Source organism: Anolis sagrei, chromosome 3, assembly GCF_037176765.1.
Source record: "Anolis sagrei isolate rAnoSag1 chromosome 3, rAnoSag1.mat, whole genome shotgun sequence".
NCBI lineage: Eukaryota > Metazoa > Chordata > Lepidosauria > Squamata > Dactyloidae > Anolis > Anolis sagrei.
In genome coordinates this window covers 71,817,013-71,836,055 of record NC_090023.1, presented here as the reverse complement: position 1 = coordinate 71,836,055, position 19,043 = coordinate 71,817,013, and the positions used below count along the sequence as shown (strand labels likewise).

The window sequence follows — 19,043 nt, the reverse complement described above, 5'->3', positions numbered from 1 at the left end:
TTTGATATGAATAGAAAAAATGAACTTACATATATTGTCCTGTTCGAATAAAACACAGTGCTCGATTGCCATAAAGGAGGTGATTTTCAGGCCTAAAAAGAAGAGTTACAGTGAATTCTATTTGTGAAGCAGAAAGCTCCTATTGAAGCTGTTGTACTAAATGCTGTGTCTGGGATAAAATTAAACTATCTAAATACAACATCAGATAAAGCCAAGTCTTTTCACTATTTCAGATATGCGAGGAAATTATACAATCTCTTAGCAGAACCTATATTATCTACAGCAGAACAGAACTGTTTTCTCCATACTGTTTTAAACCAGGAAAATTTCCAGTGTTTTATGCATGCAAATTTCTTTTCATTTATTCACCTATGTGAGTTGTCTCTTACCATAATTCTATAGCTTTTGTATAGGCATTAACAGCAACATCAAACTTCTCTTTAGCAAATGCTTCATTTCCCCGCTTTTTCATAATCTCACTTTTCTGCAACGAAACATGACAAAATAAAATTAGCATCAACTACATGGAATTTTCTGCAGAGCATACAGACCATCCAGAGTTTCAATTCACGTTGAATAAAATATTTACTTTTAAAATGATTCTTGTCTTGTGGTATTAGTACATTAAAAACAGCAATCAGGCCCACTAATAATAAAATATTTTTAGTCAAACTTGCATATCAAAATGTACTGCACAAACAATTCAAATAATGCTTTGTTTTTGTGCATGTGGCTAAGACAGATTAGTATATTCGAATTTTAAAAAAGGTAGAATGGTTCTGTGCAGGAAGCTCTGGGGGTGCATGTGAACTGCTGCATAACAATAATTTCCTGAGTGTATCATGAAAATTTACACTTTATTTTTTATGATGTTCAAGTTTTTTCACTATCTCCTTCTTTCCAGGATATATACTGCAACTTTTTATTTATTCTTGGTTTCTTATCTCCACTACAAAAATTATTTGTAGATCTCCCTGTGATTATTCTATTGGTAACATCCAGAATAAGAAGTTTATTTTAGATAAAATCTTCATTTTATATAGCACTATTTTCCCAAATCATGACAATTTAAATTTTTTAAATCAGAGTTATTTTTCTTTTATTTCTTCTTTCAGCTTATCAAAATTTAGAGGTTTTTTTTAAAAAAAAATCCTGCATATTTTTAGCTCTATTTATCCCTAAATATTTGAAACTTTCAGTAATTTAAATCTTATATTTCCTTTTAATTTCTTCTATTTTCCCTATTTTTGGATTTACTCCCATCACTTTCAAACCTGTTACTTCTTTGAAATCTTCCAAATGTTTCTGAGTATTTTTAAAGCTTTTGATTATTCTATTATAGTTAACAAGGTGTCATCTGCAAATAAACTAATCTTTACTTCTTCCTCTTATCCTATTCCTTCTATAGCTTTGTCTTTCTTTATTGGATTTGCTAATAATTATATCACTAGTATAAATAAAATTGGAGATAAAAGGCAACCTTGTCTAGTTCTTCGGTTTAGGTTAATTGGTTTTGTTTCTCCATCATTAACTAACACTGAAGCTTTATTCTTTGCATATAGTTTTGTAATGATTTGCTGGATTTTTTTCAAATCCATTTGATGAACTTTGTTAATATTGGCCATTTGACTGAGTCAAAAGCTTTAAAAAATATCTAGTGATATTACTCCAGCTTTTACCTCTTTTTCTTTTGTATAATTAATTATGTTTCGTAACCTTATTAAATCTGCCATTTGTCTTCCTGCTTTAGTACTTTATAATACATCTTCCTATAAACCCATTCAGTCTTTTCGCAATAATTGCTGTAAATATTTTAATGTCTTGATTTATAATGAAATTGGTCAATATGAATCAAGATGATGTTCAAGTTTACGTATTTTGTGTACCCTGAATAGAGGTGCCACAAAAAAAATCAAAAACAATTACAGAAAAATATTATTTTTACATTCTAACTAGTCTCTGAAATGATTTAAAAATCATTTTATAAATTCCTACCTTTACACAGTTTTCACAGTACTGAGATTCGTACGCTTCCAATAAATCGTAATCCTCCAACACAACTTTACTTATATGATGCTTATCTGCAAAGAGAAATACATGGTAATTGAGGAAACAAATCTAATGATTTATTAACTGTATAATTTGCATGTGACTTGAGTCTCTTTTATGAGAGGAGAAGCAAGGCACCTTGCTTTATAAAGAGAAGCAAGCCAACTAGTAAGAGCAGAATCCAAACCTCATGGTCGGCTGATACACTAGTGAAATTTTCACTTTTAGAGAAAAGGAAAGGTTCCATGCAATGCCAGTTCTCTGCACTTTCCCACTGTTGCCCCTTGAGAGTCACCACTCCTAGCAAAAACCACTGCTCTAGATTAGGAGACTATTCAGAAAAAGAAGGACTGTGCAATGGAACACTGTATGAGGAAATCATGCATCCAGGTCGCTCTCTATGCATGAGAGTAAGGACCTTCCACTGATTTATGTAGCATTTTGGATTAAAGATGCTACAATTATTTCCACTAAATCACAGCATGGGGAAAATGCTAGCATCTATATTTAGTCTTTCCAAACAGAGGTCAATCTGTTGTTCATTGCTGACATTTTGACAATGATTGCATTTCCTGAAATAGAGCAAGTAGTGCTATTGTAGCCTATCTTGCTATAACTTTTGTAAGAAGAATTAAAATTCAACATGCAACTATTTATTGAATACTTTATATTCTGAATATAGGCACTGCCAGAGTTACAAATATCCGACTTACAACAAATCATAGTTAAGAACAGGGATGAGACAACAGGAAGTGAGAGCAGTCTATCCTGAGGAATGAAAATTCACTCCTGCATGAGTTATCGTGGGGAAAAGCTATCTCAATTGACGCTTTATTATCAATCCTTGATTAAAAGCCACATTTTTCAAATTACAATAATCACACAGACAGAAAGGGAGGTGAAATCTTCTGAACAGAAGCATAAACAGCAAAACAAAAACCACAGGGATGTTACCCCTTCTGTATGGTTTCCAAAGCTAAAAGATATATATTTTTGGTTGACGTTACACTTAAAAATGTACCTGTTCCAACTTACAAACACATTTAACTTAAGAACAAACCTATAGACCCTATCTTGTTTGTAACTTGGGGACTGGCTGTATATAAAACTATCGTAGGCCCACATTATCCACTCGTTTTGATTAGAGGACCTCCTCCCTGAAAACCAAATTCCATGCATGTTCAAGTCCCATTCTATACAATGGAATATTTTCAAACTGTGGATGGTAGAATCCATGGGTGCAAAATCTGTGATTATGGAAGGCCTACTGTACATACTTGTATGCCAAACCAGACAGACACAGTTCATTTTATGTTCCTAAAATAAAGTAAAAGGTGCTGATCAGATTGTATTTTTTCTATTTATAACTGTTTTTTCTTCCATGGCTTCAAAATTATTAGGAATTTTACTTCTTTAATGTGAACAGACATTATCCCTGCCCATCCCTCTTAAAACTACTCAACCACTCTGTATACTTACATTCAGCAAAGAAAATTTCTAGAAAAGGCCAACAGTAATCACCAAGCTTTTCTAATTTTTGTAAAATACCAATGTCATCTGCATATTTTACCCAGTCAAGAGCTTCCACTATACTGAAGATTCTCTGTTCAAAATGAAGAAAATAAAATCTGCATTACTATCCAAGATAACATTCTGTCAAGTATTACACTGAAATAATTCCTTGCACATCCAGGTTTAGAGTACATGCAAAAATTGTGTTGGCACTTCATTTGTCCATTTTTAAAATGCTTGCATCAGCTGCACAACTAATACACATATAGTTCACAAATTCAGTTACTTTTGATTAGAAATAGGATTTGTGTTTGATATCTAATATTGAACATCACATCCATGCAGACTAGCAACTATCAGATGTTTTTTCAAACCAGTACATTAATCATGAATAGGGTAATGACTCAACTGCTAAATTTACTAAAGGGGAGTAAATAAGTTTTTAATTGTAGGTTTTTAAAAAAGCATATATAATCACAATCAAATTTCAATTTGAAAACTAAATAAAGCTTTGGCTGCTAGATTATCATTCAGTACTATTATTATTCCTATTATTCTGGATTCCAGTACATGGTACATTTTACATAACAATAAAACTGCAGTTGCACAGGTGCTCCTAAGTATTGGTAAAAGAAAAGGAAAGAAATCTTCAACCGTATCAACGCACAATTGAAAACACTTACATTGTCTATTTCAGTTCCAATTTTCAATATACCATTGATGAAAAATGGATCATTCTGGGGGTTAGAAGGAAAAAAAACAAAGGCATGTCAACAGCAGTTACTAAGTATTCTACTAAGATCTTACTTACGAATTTGCACAGCAGGACTTGAAAAAATGGTACTCCATGTGAACTTAGACATATAGTTACTATGTAATTGTGTGGTCCATCCCTGGAAACTAAGCATTCTTTCAGAAACACATCACACATCTACTCACAGCCACCATCCATGTCCTGTTCTTTCTCTTTATGGTCTCATAGATATGGGAGTTTTAACAAGCTACTCATGTAGTAGGAGGATCTGTCAGAATTAAAGATAAAAAAACTCAAAAGGCACCGTCAAACTTCACGGTAACCACCAGTCAATGTGTCTGATAAACGTTAGAGGTTGAGAGTGGGTAGCCATCTATTATTGGTACTGATACTCCTGCCAGGGAGACACCAGTATTCGAAGGCTGATAATTTAAGATCATAGTAAAGGAAAACCCATTTATAAACATGTTGTGAAGAGGCATATTGTCCATAGCACTGTGTTCCATAACAGAGAAAATGCAGCACACCACCCCCAGTCACCAATGCACAATGAAGATGCAATCTGTTCCTTTTTCCTGAATCTTTATGAGTACTCTTATGAAGAGAGCCAACGGGGAAGTAAACAAATATCTAAAATAGATCAGGCTATGAGTTTGGGATGATGTAATTGCAGGTTTATTTCTTTGGATGAAGTTTTATTTACTTTTACAATAGTTAAGATTTCATGGAAAGCCCCATTTCAGACATAATTTTTATAGCTGATAAAAGGACTGCATTTATTTGGCCTAGAGATAATAGGGATATTATTTCATTTCTCAAAGTGGGAGGTTTGATCTATTAAAAAGAAATATTTGTATGAAGATACTTCTCTGTTACATTAAATTTAAAGAAAATGTTAGATATTTCTTTTTAAACTGTAAGTTGGATATATACAGTACAGCATAGAACAATATATATATATATGTGTGTGTGTGTGTGTGTGTGTGTGTGAAATAGTTGAAGATTGGGGCCCCCAGTGGCCCAGTGGGTTAAACCACTGAGCTGCTGAATTTGCTGACCGAAAGGTTGGCAGTTCGAATCCAGGGAGAGCGGTGAACTCCAGCTGTTAGCCCCAGATCCTGCCAACCTAACAGTGCAGAAACATGGAAATGTGAGTAGATCAGTATATACCGCTTCTGTGAGAAAATAACAGCACTCCATTTAGGCATGTCAGCCACATGACCTTGGTGTCTACAGACAACACAGCTGTTTGGCTTAGAAATGGAGATAAGCACCACCTCCCAGAGTTGGATAGGACTAGACTTAATGTCAAGGGAAACCTTTACCTTTTCTATAGCTGAAGATTACTGGTTTTTATATATAAATGTGATGGGTTACCACTGAAACAATGCTTAGCTCCAAAGGTGAATTATGCAGACACAGATTACCCATTTGTGTGCTTCACAGACACCACCAAGAAAAACATGCATTACACTGAATACAATAATATAAACATCACTGAAGTTTCATTATTGCAAGCAACACATTAACATCATCATTCAATGGTCTCCTATTCTCTTTCCATCTTCAAAATAAATCCAATAAATTAGACAACACTTTGAATACAATCAAAAGCATCAAGTTATATCAGACACACAGCCATAGAAAAGGGCTGCAGACCATGTAGCCTCTCCAGAAGTGGTTATAGTGTCACTTTCATCTACCTCAATTACTATGGTGAAAATGATGAAAGCCATAGTTCACCTGCTGAAGTATTTTACTCTATATAAGTTCGAATAATAAATAAATAAATAAATATAGTGCAAATATTTATCCCTTCACTGAGAGTTTGTTCCAGAAGAGAGGAACTTCCACTGTGCTAGTACTGTAGCTCTTGTAAGACATTTTATTTAGAGGCATTAAGAAGAGCAAGTAAACTTATAAATATCAGCAAAGCATTTTTTAAATAAAAAAAACCCAGACATTAACAACATGAATACTACTAACATTCTGATATAATTCATACTAGCATTAATATTTAAGATTACAAAGAAATACAAAAGAAAACACAATGAGAACTCACCACAAACTTTCTGGCTATATCAGTAACATCTTCTAAAGTCTCAATTTGATACAGCCTCTCCAAATTTAATTCACCAAATTGGCAATCACTTAAATAAAAAAAAAAAATATTAATTTTAAAAGAGTCAAAAATAAGCCAACACTAGAAATGAACTCCTGAAAAATTCTAGCAAAAAAGAACAGTTCTATCAGTTATGTGTATTTGTGCTGGAAACCACAAGCATTCTTAACATTTTAAACAGAATTAACATCTACAACCATTCAATAATGAAATACTGAACATATTTAGGTATGTCCAAATGAGTTACTAGAAATTACCTTGCAGGGAATTTTTTAAGGATTATACCATTAAATTAATGCTGCTGATTTCCCTACAACTGTCCTCCCCAATTTCCTGACTGCAAGAGGTGCTGGTCATCTGGTGCCAACAACTGGTGTCACCAGACTTAATAGATTAAGGGGAGGCATTAGTCTGGGGATATTCCCAAATTCTAGTGTGTTTTAGCTATTTTTACCATCTCTTTCTACACCACAAAACATATAAAGCCGTTATATAGTTAGGCCTTTAAATAAAAGTGCCAAGCAAGTAAGTTAATAAATGAAATTCCTCTTACCTGGGATCATGACTTTTATTAGGGTCGTCACACTGGGGCACAAACAGCAGTGGTCTAAAGGTGCATATTTTAATCACATCACAGTATTTCTGCAATTCATGAACTGGCTTGCCGCACCATATTTTACAGATATCACCTATAGAAAAAAGTGATGGAGAGAGAAAGGAAGGATAAAAAATAAAGCTGCAATTCAGAAGACATTCACCAGTGCTACAGAATTAGTACTTATGCTGTCCTACCACAGTAAAGCAGAACAAAGCACAGGACTGAACTATTAAAGGCAGATGGATTTTGGTTTCATCTTATCGTTCATATTCAGTAGTTCATTAAGGCTAACCAAAACGGCCAGATTGCTATCAGATCTCCTGGACCATATGTTGTAACCATAAAGTCTTCAAAATTAGGACTGCAAACAAAACGAATTAATCAAGGACTAGCTGATATTACAGGTATCTAATTACACTAAGTGTTCCGGGCCAAAAAGAATCTGTTGACCTCTCCTTAAAAACACAAAGAAAAGCCGTAATTCAGAATTGGTTCTTTTCTTTCTAAAAAAACAAACTCTAGATCACAAGTTTCTTACGAACTTATATTATCACTTTATTTTATTTATTTATTTACAACATTTATATGCCACCCTTCTCACCCCGAAGGGGACTCAGAGCAGCTTACAAGTAATATGTAATTCAACATATTACATTATTACCACAGCACAATATTAGTATTATATATTGTACTATATCATAGAATCAAAGAGTTGGAAGAGACCTCATGGGCCATCCAGTCCAACCCCCTGCCAAGAAGCAGGAATATATCATTATACTTTATGTACCTGTTTTATATTTCTTTGAAGAACACTTTACGAATTGTGCTCGAGCCTACAAAACAAATATTGGCAGTTACTGTCTGAAATAGGAAAAGGTGATACAGAATTTAAAGCAGATCCCATTCAAACAAATGTGAACAAGCTCATCAAAAAGCAGGTTTTGAAAACAAACTATTAAAGGCAGTCCCCAAGTTAGGAACAAGACAGGTGCTTTAGGTTTCTTCTTAAGTTGAATTTGTATGTAAGTTGGTACAGGTACATTTTTTTTTAGTACGAATAGTATAGGGAAGAGTTAACACCTGTGGTGTTTATTTGCTGTCTGTATCCCTGTTCAGAAGATTTCACCTCACTTTCTCTCTCTGTGATAATTGGATTTTGAAAAATTTGGCTTGTTGTGGGAACAAGAATTGGTAATAAAACTTCAATTAAGACAGCTTTTCTCCTTGGTAACTCTTTCAGGAGTAAGTTTCCCTATCTAGGGGTAGATTTCTCTCAGTTCCTGTTGTCTCACCCGTTTTTAACTTTGAGTTATTTGTAAGTTGAATGTTTGCAACTTGTGGACTGCCTGTTTACCTAAAGATACTGGAGCCCCCTGTGGCGCAGTGGGTTAAACCCTTGTACCGGTAGGACTGAAGACCGACAAGTTGCAGGTTCAAATCTGGGGAGAGCGCTGATGAGCTCCCTCTATCAGCTCCAGCTCCTCATGCGGGGACATGAGAGAAGCCTCCCACAAGGATGATAAGACATCAAAACACCCGGGTATCCCCTGGGCAACATCCTTGCAGACGGCCAATTCTCTCACACCAGAAGCGACTTGCTGTTTCTCAAGTTGCTCCTGACACGACAAACAACAACAAAACAAAACCTAAAGATACCAAATATCAGAATGTGCCCTGTCTGTCTCTGTATAGTCTACTGTCACCAGTTATTTTTCCAAAGTAGGCTAATAGGAGTCACCGTACTCTGAATAGCCTGCCATAGCTCACATAGGCAAGCTGAGCTTCTATTCACAATATGAACAGAATTTGGCTTTTTGCTAAAGAAAAAAGATAGAAGGGCAACACCTATGGAGTGATAAAAAATAGTTTAAAACAGAACAGTCCAAATAGAAAAGAATATAAAATATCCTTTTGAAGTAATAGGGATGAAAAAAGGACAAAAAAATAAAACAGGGGAGTTTAGGACCAGCCTATTATGGTAACACTTTGTAGTAAAAGCGTCTCAGTTGACGCTTTTTTGTTGAACAAACAATATGAAGAATGCTATTTTAAACAGTCTCAGTTTTCCACACATTTTGTCCCAAAAGCATCAGCATAGAGCATAATTGCTTCTTAGTATCTACTGAGATTCACATTCCCTTTGTTCCTTGGAGATGAGGCTGCTAAAAAAAATTACTGACAGCCCTTTCAGTAACATGAACCCAATGGCTGTTTAACTGGAAAAGATATTTATAACAAAAATTCACAGGATGCCTTTTTGCATGTGGCCAAATAGTTATTCATCTAGAATAACTTACAAGTTCATTGCGCACATCTCATATGACCAAGATAAAATTTCACTGATTTAATGTCATTCTGTCTATGACAAAATGATAGCAGGTTAGCAAGAAACCTAGGAATTATTTACCCACTTACCAATTCACAACATGGTCTAATGTAAGTACTATAAAATGGGAACGGACTGAAATCTTCACATGTAGGATTTTCCATACTGCATGGTCCTGAAAAGAAAAGAAATAGAATAATGTGGGAATTAATTAACAGGAACACACAAAGAAATGGCTATCCCTCAATGTTTTAACAGAAGCTGAAAAATTTTCTGTATTTTTCTGCAAGAACAAAACTGAAAGCATTAAAATTACCCTATTATGATTTGAATCATTTGTTTCAGATGTTGAAAAAATAAACAAACAACTCTAATATGCATTATTCTTCAGACAACAAAACCATTTTAGTGGATACAAAACTAAAGTGGAAAAAATCTGGTTCTGTGTGTGATATGACAGCAGTTCCTATCAGCTCTGGTCAGCATACCCACTGATAAGAACTGCTGGAAATTGCAGCTGAACAACGTCTGGGTGGCCACAAGTAATGTGCCAGAACACATCTACAGTCCACCCCCCACTTCTGCAGATTTTACATGCACTGTTTGGATTAGTCATGAGCTTGCAATCCCACCACCTATCAATGCTGGGGGGAGTTCAGGGGGTGTTCATGCCAAGTCTGTTCCATCCAGTATATCTTTCTTCTTTTCCCAGGTAAAACAGAGACTCTGAGCACACAAGCAAGAGGAGCCCTGTATCACTTCACCTACTCTGTAGATGGGGCTGAGCTGCTGCTCCTCCTGTGTTCTGTGAATCACTGTTCCATCCAGGCAAAACAAGATAAGTACTGGAGAACAGAACAGGCAGCGCACAGGAAGAAGAACTGGACACACAGGGTGGATCCTCTCCATCCTGTTTCTGGCCCCCTTAGTATCTTTCAGACAAAACAAAAAGTTATGTCATGCAAGATGGGGTGAAAAAGGAACCAAACTCTGCTGGGTACATGAAGCAACACATGGCACAAGTTCCTCCTCCCTCCTCCCTCTGGGAGCCATAGCAATGGTGACTTATTATGCCCCCCCCCCCCCCCCGGTTATTTGCGTTTTATTCCACTTTGCACTCATAGCTAAAGATTTCCCCTTAACATTAAGTCTAGTCGAGTCCGACTCTGGGTGGTGGTGATCATCTCCATTTTTAAGTCAAAGAGCCGGCATTGACCGTAGATTCCTCCAAGGTCACGGGGTTGGCATGACTGCATGGAGGGCCATTACCTTCCCGCTGGAGTGGTTTGCTCACATTTTGCATGTTTTTGAACTGCTAGGTAGGCAGTCCAAATGGGAAGATGTGCCCATAACCCCAGCAAAAGTGGAAGAATTACCATAATTGACTGATGTATACTTACATAAAGAGGTACTTAGAATATTTTTCCAACTTATTTCTAGTTATGTTGTAACAATGGATAAACCCTCTTCCAATGTTCTTTACATTATGAAAGTAACGAAAAACGATTGCGCCATTGGTTCAAAATTATTATCTCGTAGAAACATTCATATATTCTTGCGAATAGTTAAAATATATTTCCTTAGAAAAATACTACCTCATTTTGCCACCTTGTACACAGTAAGATGAGTTTATAGCCTAAAGAATAATGAATGGTACCAGTATAGCATCACCTGCAATGCATAGTTTATGCTCATTGTGGCAGTATTTTTTTAAATGTGCTCTATAGAGTGATATGCTTAGTAACAGCACATTAAAATCTATGCCTACATAAATTGTTATATGCTCTGAATGCCAGAAGACCAAGCTAGCTAGTAAAACAACCTCAGCCATATATTTCACAACAGTTTGAGTGATCAGATCAGCTGGGGAGGTCCTGTTCTCCGTCCCACCCCCCTCAAAGGTGCAACTGGTGGGCACGAGAGACAGGGCTTTCTCGGTGGTGGCCCCTCAGCTGTGGACCTCCCTCCCTAACTAGATTAAATTGGCCCCCTCCCTCATGGTGTTGAGAAAACAACCCAAAACCTTGCTATGTGAGCAGGCATTCAGCAAGTGACAGTACCACTGAAGCAGCTAAATGACAACCATGGGATTTGTGAAATATCTAAATATTTTATGGCCATGTTAGATATTTTTGTACAGATTTTAATGGTTTTAAATCATAACTATATGTTATTGACTTAAAGATGTTATGCATTGCTTTTATATGTATGTCCAGCATTAAATCTTTGCCATTTATTATGTTGTACACCACTTTGAATCCCTCCAGGGCTGAGAAAAGCGGTATAGAAATGCAATAAATAAATAAATGAAACTAAACAATAACAGTAACATTTATGAGGGTTTTATTTATTTATTTACTGTATTTATACGCTGCTTTTCTCACCTCTGGGGAAACGCAAAGTGGTTTTCAACATAATTAAATGCCAAACAAACAGGAGAGAAAAAGGTTTACCCTCTTTCTCCCCAAACGCAGGCAAAGGCCTAATGGGGAAGAAATGGAAATCTGAGTGAGCAGAAAACACCTGTCTTTGATATTTTTAGCTGTTGGAATGAACATCATGTCCTTCAGTAATATTTTAATTAGTTAATATGCAAAAAGTCACAATTTTAATATAAAACAACCTATATATACTGCAGGCATTATACCATTCTCAAATCTATAATCCATTTCTGTACTCCAAAGCTTGGATAATATGCTGCCTGAATGTCTTGTCCTCCTCCCTCAAAGCTGGTTTTTGTGGCACTTGAAGAAGTCCCTCGACATTTTGCACCATGCTTTTGAATCCTGACTGCAAAACTGATAGAGCAGCAACAAGCAATGCCGCCACAGCAAAGTGAGAAAGGAGCTCACACCCAAGTTTAAGGCTGACTCATTCTTACAGAAGGTTTCCAGGAGCAAGAATCAGATTTGTGGAGGCACAATAGATGTCTCATTTTAAAGCAGAAATGAGGGAGGATGTTGCAGCCACACTGTTGATTTATCACCATGCAAATGAAGGAAAATTCAGTGGCCGCAGGGAGCCATGGTGGTGTAATAGATTCCAGTGGTTCTCAACCTGTGAGTCCCCAGGTGTTTTGGCCTACAACCCCTAGAAATCCCAGCCACTTTACTGGGATTACTGGGAGTTGAATGCCAAAACATCTGGGGACCCACAGGTTGAGAACCACTGGGTTAAACCCTTGTGCACGAGCCCCTGTTGGCGCAATGGGTTAAACCCTTGTGACAGCAGGACTGAAGACCAGCAGGTTGGAGGTCCGAATATGGGGAGAGTGCAGATGAGCTCCCTCTGTCAGCTCCAGCTCCCCATGTGGGAACATGAGAGACGCCTCTCACAAGGAGAGTAAAACATCAAAACATCCAGGCATCCCCTGGGCAATGTCCTTGCAGACTACCAATTTTCTCATACCAGAAGCATCTTGCAGTTTCTCAAGTCGCTCCTGTCACAAAAAAAAACCTTGTGCGGGCTAAATTGCTAACGTGAAGGTTGGCAGTTTGAATCCATGAGACAGGGTGAGCTCCTGTCTGTCAGCCCCAGCGGGGACGTGACAGAAGCATCCCACAGGATGGTAACACGCCCGGGAGTCCCCTGCGCAACATCCTTTCAGAAGGCCAATTCTCTCACACTAGAAGTGACTTACAGTATTTTCAATTTGCCTCTGACACTGATAAGAAAAAAAATGTGGTCACCGCGAAGTTCACCTCTTCCGACCTGAAGTCTGGAACTGCATTTGGTTTTCTGTGGTGCCGTATGATGTCTCCTGTCATTATTTGCAATACAATCCTTCCTTCCTGCAACAGTTGTCGTTATTGGCAGTAATATCCCTCTGGCAACACTTCGTACTACTTGGCGTGGATACCAAGATCCACTGGGGAGATCCTCCTCTCAATCTCAACACTATCTCAAGCCTGGTTGGTGGGGACGAGGGAGAGGGCCTTCTCGGTGGTGTCTCTGCCTCTGGAATGCCCTCCCCAAGGAGATAAGGCTGGCCCCATCCCTCACCTTTTTCCGTAAAAACTTGAAGACTGGGTGGTTTCATCAGGCTTTCGATAATGACTAGTCTCAAGCCCTTGGTCCAATAGTTAGGACTTGGCCTTGTGCCCCATCCATTCCCTAGTTCCCTGTCATCTGAGGGCACCTTTTCTTCCGGCCTAGACCTTTTTCATAGTCCTTTAATTTGCCCTGGAATTGAGTGGCCCAGTCCCCTAGTAGGACCATTACTGGGAGTAATCCTTGCACTGTAGTATTCAGCCAGCCTCATTTTTCCCTTCTCCTTGCACTAGCCTTGACCCAACCCGTTCCAAATAGTCCAGGCCCCTTATTGAAATCTTTGCTCCTGGCAGCTTACCTTGCATGAAGAAGAGAGCGGACTTGGTTTTAAATTGATTTTGATATATATGTCATGTTAAGCCCATGTCATGATAGGCCCAAGCTACCTATCTGACCGCATCTCTGCCTATGAACCCACCAGGACTTTGAGATCTTCCGGGGAGACCCTGCTCTCGATCCCGCCTGCTTCTCAAGCTCAGCTGGCGGGGACGAGAGAGAGGGCCTTCTCGGTGGTGGCTCCTCGGCTGTGGAACGCCCTTCCTGCGGACATTAGACTGGCACCATCTCTAATGGTATTCCGCAAAAAGGTGAAGACCTGGATGTTTGTGCAGGCGTTTGAGTAATTTAGTGCAATCTGGTAATGGAACATAGGAATGGAACAATGGGCGGCGGACCTGGACTACGCTTGGATGATGAGAAGATTGGGTACGGTTGTTTTTTGTAATAATTGTGCATTGTAATTGCTTATCGGTAATTTATGGATAATGTGTTAAGTCAATTGTTATATGTTGTATGGAACCACTGCTGTTTCTACTGTTTTTACTGTTTGTGAACCGCTGTGAGTCGCCTTCAGGCTTGAGATACAGCGGTATACAAGCAAAGTAAATAAATAAATAAATAAATAAATGTTAACTGTTTATGTTTTATATTGTATGTTTTTGTATTATTTTGCGTATGTGGAAACCGCTCTGAGTCCCCGAGGGAAGTATATAAATAAAGTTTATTTTATTTTATTATTATTGGAAGCAAGTCCCATTGACGTTGCGTATGCTCTGGCACAGGCATGGGCAAACTTTGGCCCTCCAGATGTTTGGGGCTTCAGCTCCTACCATTCCTAACAGCCTCAGGCCCTTTCCTAAAGGAAAGGGCCTGAGGCTGTTAGGAATGGTAGAAGCTGAAGCCCCAAACATCTGGAGGGCCAAAGTTTGCCCATGTCAATCCTGTACAATCAAATGCCTCTGACTGAGGACCAAAACACCTGGAGGGCCGATTGGTGCCCATACTTGAAGTAAAATGAGGTCTAAGAAAGATTGTGGCGCCTTCGGTGGGTTTCCTGATTCCCCCATTCTCCTCCAAACAAGGATCCCTTCAGGCAGTCAGGAAGCACCCAGGCCTTGAAGCTGCAAGGCCATTAAATTATAATCAGGGTAGCCAATTGCAGCAGTCACACTTGCCTCCCAAAATGCCCAGAGCTGCTCTCCTCACAGGATAAACAACCGCCACAGAAAGAACGAACACGAACCAGAGGCCTCTCCGCGCACTGCGGGTTGGGAAGGCCTACCGTTATGGCCTGTGGGGTCCCAATATCGCCCCGACTCACTCACTCACCCGCCACGAAGCCCTATTGTTCCGCTGCCTTGCTTCTCCTCCTCCGACTGGGCCCTCTCAGCACTGTGCAGCCCGCCTCCGACGCGCCTCGCCTCCTCATTGGCCAGCCGTCGCGGTGACGTCACGCCTTCGACTCTAAAACTTCCGCGACAGGGCCGACTCGACCCGACGGAACCTTGGGATTTGTAGTTTGGAGGTCTTGGCCTCGTCAAACTAACAGTTCCAGGATCCCGCCGCATTGAGCCCTGGCGGTCGAAGTGGCGTCAAACCGCATTGGTTATATCTACAACGTGCTTACAGTTGTTAAAGTGCATTGATTTTACAGTATACGTGCACCCTTTGCAGATGCTGTGGACTACGATTCCCACAATCCTTTTCTGCCCCGATGAGGCTGATAGGAAAGGGATGGACCGTTGGAAGCTGAGCATTCTTTACCTAAGCTTCGAGGCATTATTATATTATTTAACCTGAGACATGATTCATTCATGAACGGAGACGTGTGTGCTGAAACGTATGGAAACACATAGGACTAGAGTAAGTAAAACTTTATGGGTTGCTGTGAGTTTTTCGGGCTGTATGTCCATGTTCCAGAAGTATTCTCTCCCAACAAATTCCCATTCTCCTCCCCAGGCAGTCAGGAAGCAGCCAGGCCTTGAAGCTGCAAGGCCATTACATGATACAGGTGGCCAATTGCAACAGTCACGCTTTTCTTTCTCCCACCCTGGACATTAGACCACAGGATTTGTAGCTGGGAGGCTCTTCAATGTTCCTCCCAACAAAGGATCCCCCAGGCAGTCAGGAAGCAGTCAGGCCTTGAAGCTGCAAGGCCATTACATGATAATCAAGGTGGCCAATTGCAACAGTCAAGCAGACAAGAATTCTTTCTCCCACCCTGGACATTAGACCACAGGATTTGTAGCTGGGAGGCTCTTCAATGTTCCTCCCAACAAAGGATCCCCCAGGCAGTCAGGAAGCAGTCAGGCCTTGAAGCTGCAAGGCCATTACATGATAATCAAGGTGGCCAATTGCAACAGTCAAGCAGACAAGAATTCTTTCTCCCACCCTGGACATTAGACCACAGGATTTGTAGCTGGGAGGCTCTTCAATGTTCCTCCCAACAAAGGATCCCCCCAGGCAGTCAGGAAGCAGCCAGGCCTTGAAGCTGCTAAGCCATTACATGATAATCAAGGTGGCCAATTGCAACATTCACACCAGCCTCAAGCAGACAAGAATTCTTTTTCCCACATTGGACATTATTCCACAAATATATAAATCTCCCTTGCTGAATTTCCAACAGACCTCACAACCTCTGAGGATGCCTGCCATAGATGTGGGCAAAATGTCAGGAGAGAATGCTTCTGGAATATGGTCATACAGCCATGTTCCAGAATCACAGCAATCCAGTGATTCCAGCCACGATAGCCTTTGATTACACTTTTGCCCACATCCTCAGAGGTTGTGAGGTCTACACTAGAATTAATTAACACCCATACTGGCTGTTAGAAATTGTGAGAGGGGAAGTCCAAAACACCTGGAGGGAAGGCCAAAGTTGGCCCGTGCCTGATCTAGATGCATCCTATATCACAATTCCTACCAAGAACTTTGCCCATATCATGAGAAGACAGGAATGCTTAGAGAAGACAATGATGCTGGGGGAAATGGAAGGAAAAAGGAAGAGGGGCTGACCAAGGGCAAGATAATAACAATGCGTGACTTAGGGCCTTTTACTCTAGCACTTAAGACCTGGCTTTTCACTAGAGCATTTGATCTATGTTAATTATTAATTTTTGTATGTATGTATTTTTATCTTTTACAATTTAGCTTGTAAATCGCCTAGAGCATCTCGGATGGAGGGCAATTAATAAGTAATTAAATATGATGATGATGATGATGATGATGATGATACACTTTATTTATAACCCACTATCATCTCCCCAAAGGGGACTTGGTGCAGCTAACATGAGGCTAAGCCCAAAATAATACAACATAATAAACACACAGTAACAAAATACATCATAACAAAATATAGAATAACAAAATCAACAATACAAAAGATGGATGGGATCCTTGAAGGACCTGGGGGTGGCGACGGCCGACAGGGAGCTCTAGCGTGGGCTGGTCCATGAGGTCACAAAGAGTCAGAAACGACTGAACGAATGAACAACAACACCGAGAACAATAGGAATTCTCCAGAAATGGGACAATAGGCAATCCAGACATCAGAAAACACAATTTCTTCATTCTTATTTTGTGCGTTTTTCCTTTCCAAATGGGCTGTTGACAGAAAACAACGGAAAAATTCCTGATTCATAGAATCATAGAATCAAAGAGTTGGAAGAGACCTCATGGGCCATCCAGTCCAACCCCCTGCCAAGAAGCAGGAATATTGCATTCAAATCACCCCTGACAGATGGCCACCCAGCCTGTTTAAAAGCTTCCAAAGAAGGAGCCTCCACCACACTCCGGGGCAAAGAGTTCCACTGCTGAAGGGCTCTCACAGTCAGGAAGTTCTTCCTCATGTTCAGATGGAATCTCCTCTCTTGTAGTTTGAAGCCATTGTTCTGCGTCCTAGTCTCCAGGGAAGCAGAAAACAAGCTTGCTCCCTCCTCCTTGTGGCTTCCTCTCACATATTTATACATGGCTATCATATCTCCTCTCAGCCTTCTCTTCTTCGGGCTAAATATGCTAAACACTATTCACCCAAATAGTGGGTACAGATGAATGTATTCACCTAAAGGCAACATGTGTAAGACCCCTTCCACACATTTGAATAAAATCCTACATTATTTGCTTTGAACTGGGATATATGGCAGTGTGGACTCAGAATATTGTGGGTTATTCTGTCTTGATATTCTGGGTTACAGGGCTGTGTGGAAGAACCCTAACAGGGGAGTTCCAGTTTTTCCCCATTTGCATCCCTTCCTATGGGAAATGTGGTTTCCCAACCCCTTTGAACGCTCAGAGTAGCCCTGAGGAAGAAAAGGGTGCGTGTCGCTTTAAGGCGCCCTCCCAAAATGGCTCCCCGGATCCATTCAGACGGCCATTTCACGCCCAGCGGCTCGGAAGCCAATCCCCAGGAAGGTTTGGCTTTTGAGCAAATCTTCAGGGAGCCTGAGACGGGTTCTGAGGAACATAAGGAGAGATAAAGAGAGGAGAGGGAGAAGGGAAAAGGCGGAAGTCCATCAAAATGTAAAGCTTCCGCGTTCTCCAGAGCAAGAGGCTCAAAGTAGCCTCCCAGAAAGGTAAACTTCCGGTTAGAGGTTGACGTTGGGCCTGAAGACAGAAATCCCACGTGGATCCACGTGGAAAAGGAGCTGCAAACTGGACACGGGTGCATCTGTACCAGGCAAGGGCAAACTTGGGCCCTCCAGGTGTTTTGGACTCCAACCCCCACCATTTCTAAACGCTTAAGCGGCTGAGGGGAAAAAGGAAAGGGCCTGAGGCGTTTAGGAATGGTGGGAGTTGGAGTCCAAAACACCTGGAGGGCCCAAGTTTGCCCTTGCCGGATCTACACTAGAATTAATGCTGTTTGACACAATTTTAACTGCACAGGATCAATGCTATAGTGTAGTTTTGCAAGGTCTTTGGCCTTCTCTGAGATCTCACTGGACTACAACTCCCAGGATTTCATAGAACTGATCCAGGGCAGTTAAAGTAGGCTCGAACGGCATTGATTATTGTTATTATTATTACTAAGCAGTGTCGAAAACGAATGCTGTCTGTTGGTGGGGGTATTGAAGGAGCCAGCCTTTGCCTGAACAAAATGTGACCATTTGGATGCTGGAGGTGATAAGGGCAAAGTGTGGCATTGCAGCATTTAATACCTATATGAACATATCTCTCCTTATGAACCACCTAGGACCTTAAGATCATTGGGGAGGCCCTGCTCTCGATCCCGCCTTCCTCACAGATACATTTGGCAGGGACGAGAGACAGGGCCTTCTCAGTGGTGGCCCCTCGGCTATGGATCGCCCTTCCCAGGGATATAAGATCAGCTCCCTCCCTTCTAACATTCTGTAAAAAG

General features: G+C 40.0%; 2 protein-coding genes across 6 annotated transcripts in view; one reads left to right on the top strand and one right to left on the bottom strand.

The window, feature by feature from the left end:
- The window catches only part of TTC3 (tetratricopeptide repeat domain 3), a 69,176-nt gene extending 54,078 nt beyond the window's left edge, over nt 1–15,098 (bottom strand). Inside the window, exons 1-10 of one of the 3 annotated variants that reach the window (XM_060770342.2) lie at nt 15,020–15,098; nt 9,451–9,536; nt 7,823–7,868; nt 6,991–7,126; nt 6,378–6,465; nt 4,245–4,298; nt 3,529–3,652; nt 1,996–2,081; nt 390–484; nt 30–92 (exon numbers count right to left, since the gene is read on the bottom strand). In XM_060770342.2, coding sequence (XP_060626325.2) covers nt 30–92; nt 390–484; nt 1,996–2,081; nt 3,529–3,652; nt 4,245–4,298; nt 6,378–6,465; nt 6,991–7,126; nt 7,823–7,868; nt 9,451–9,525 — 767 coding nt within the window. In that variant the 5' untranslated portion in view covers nt 9,526–9,536; nt 15,020–15,098. The other 2 variants (XM_060770343.2, XM_067466712.1) reach the window with 2 other exon arrangements.
- Nucleotides 1–19,043, top strand: part of PIGP (phosphatidylinositol glycan anchor biosynthesis class P) — a 103,617-nt gene that overhangs the window by 78,224 nt on the left and 6,350 nt on the right. Inside the window, exon 1 of one of the 3 annotated variants that reach the window (XM_060770346.2) lies at nt 15,412–15,553. The exons of 1 other annotated variant lie outside the window; for it this stretch is intronic. The gene's annotated coding sequence lies outside the window, so the exon portion shown is untranslated. Of the gene's footprint in view, nt 1–15,411; nt 15,554–18,015; nt 18,262–19,043 lie in introns of those variants that run through there. One more of the 3 variants, XM_060770345.2, reaches the window with a different exon arrangement.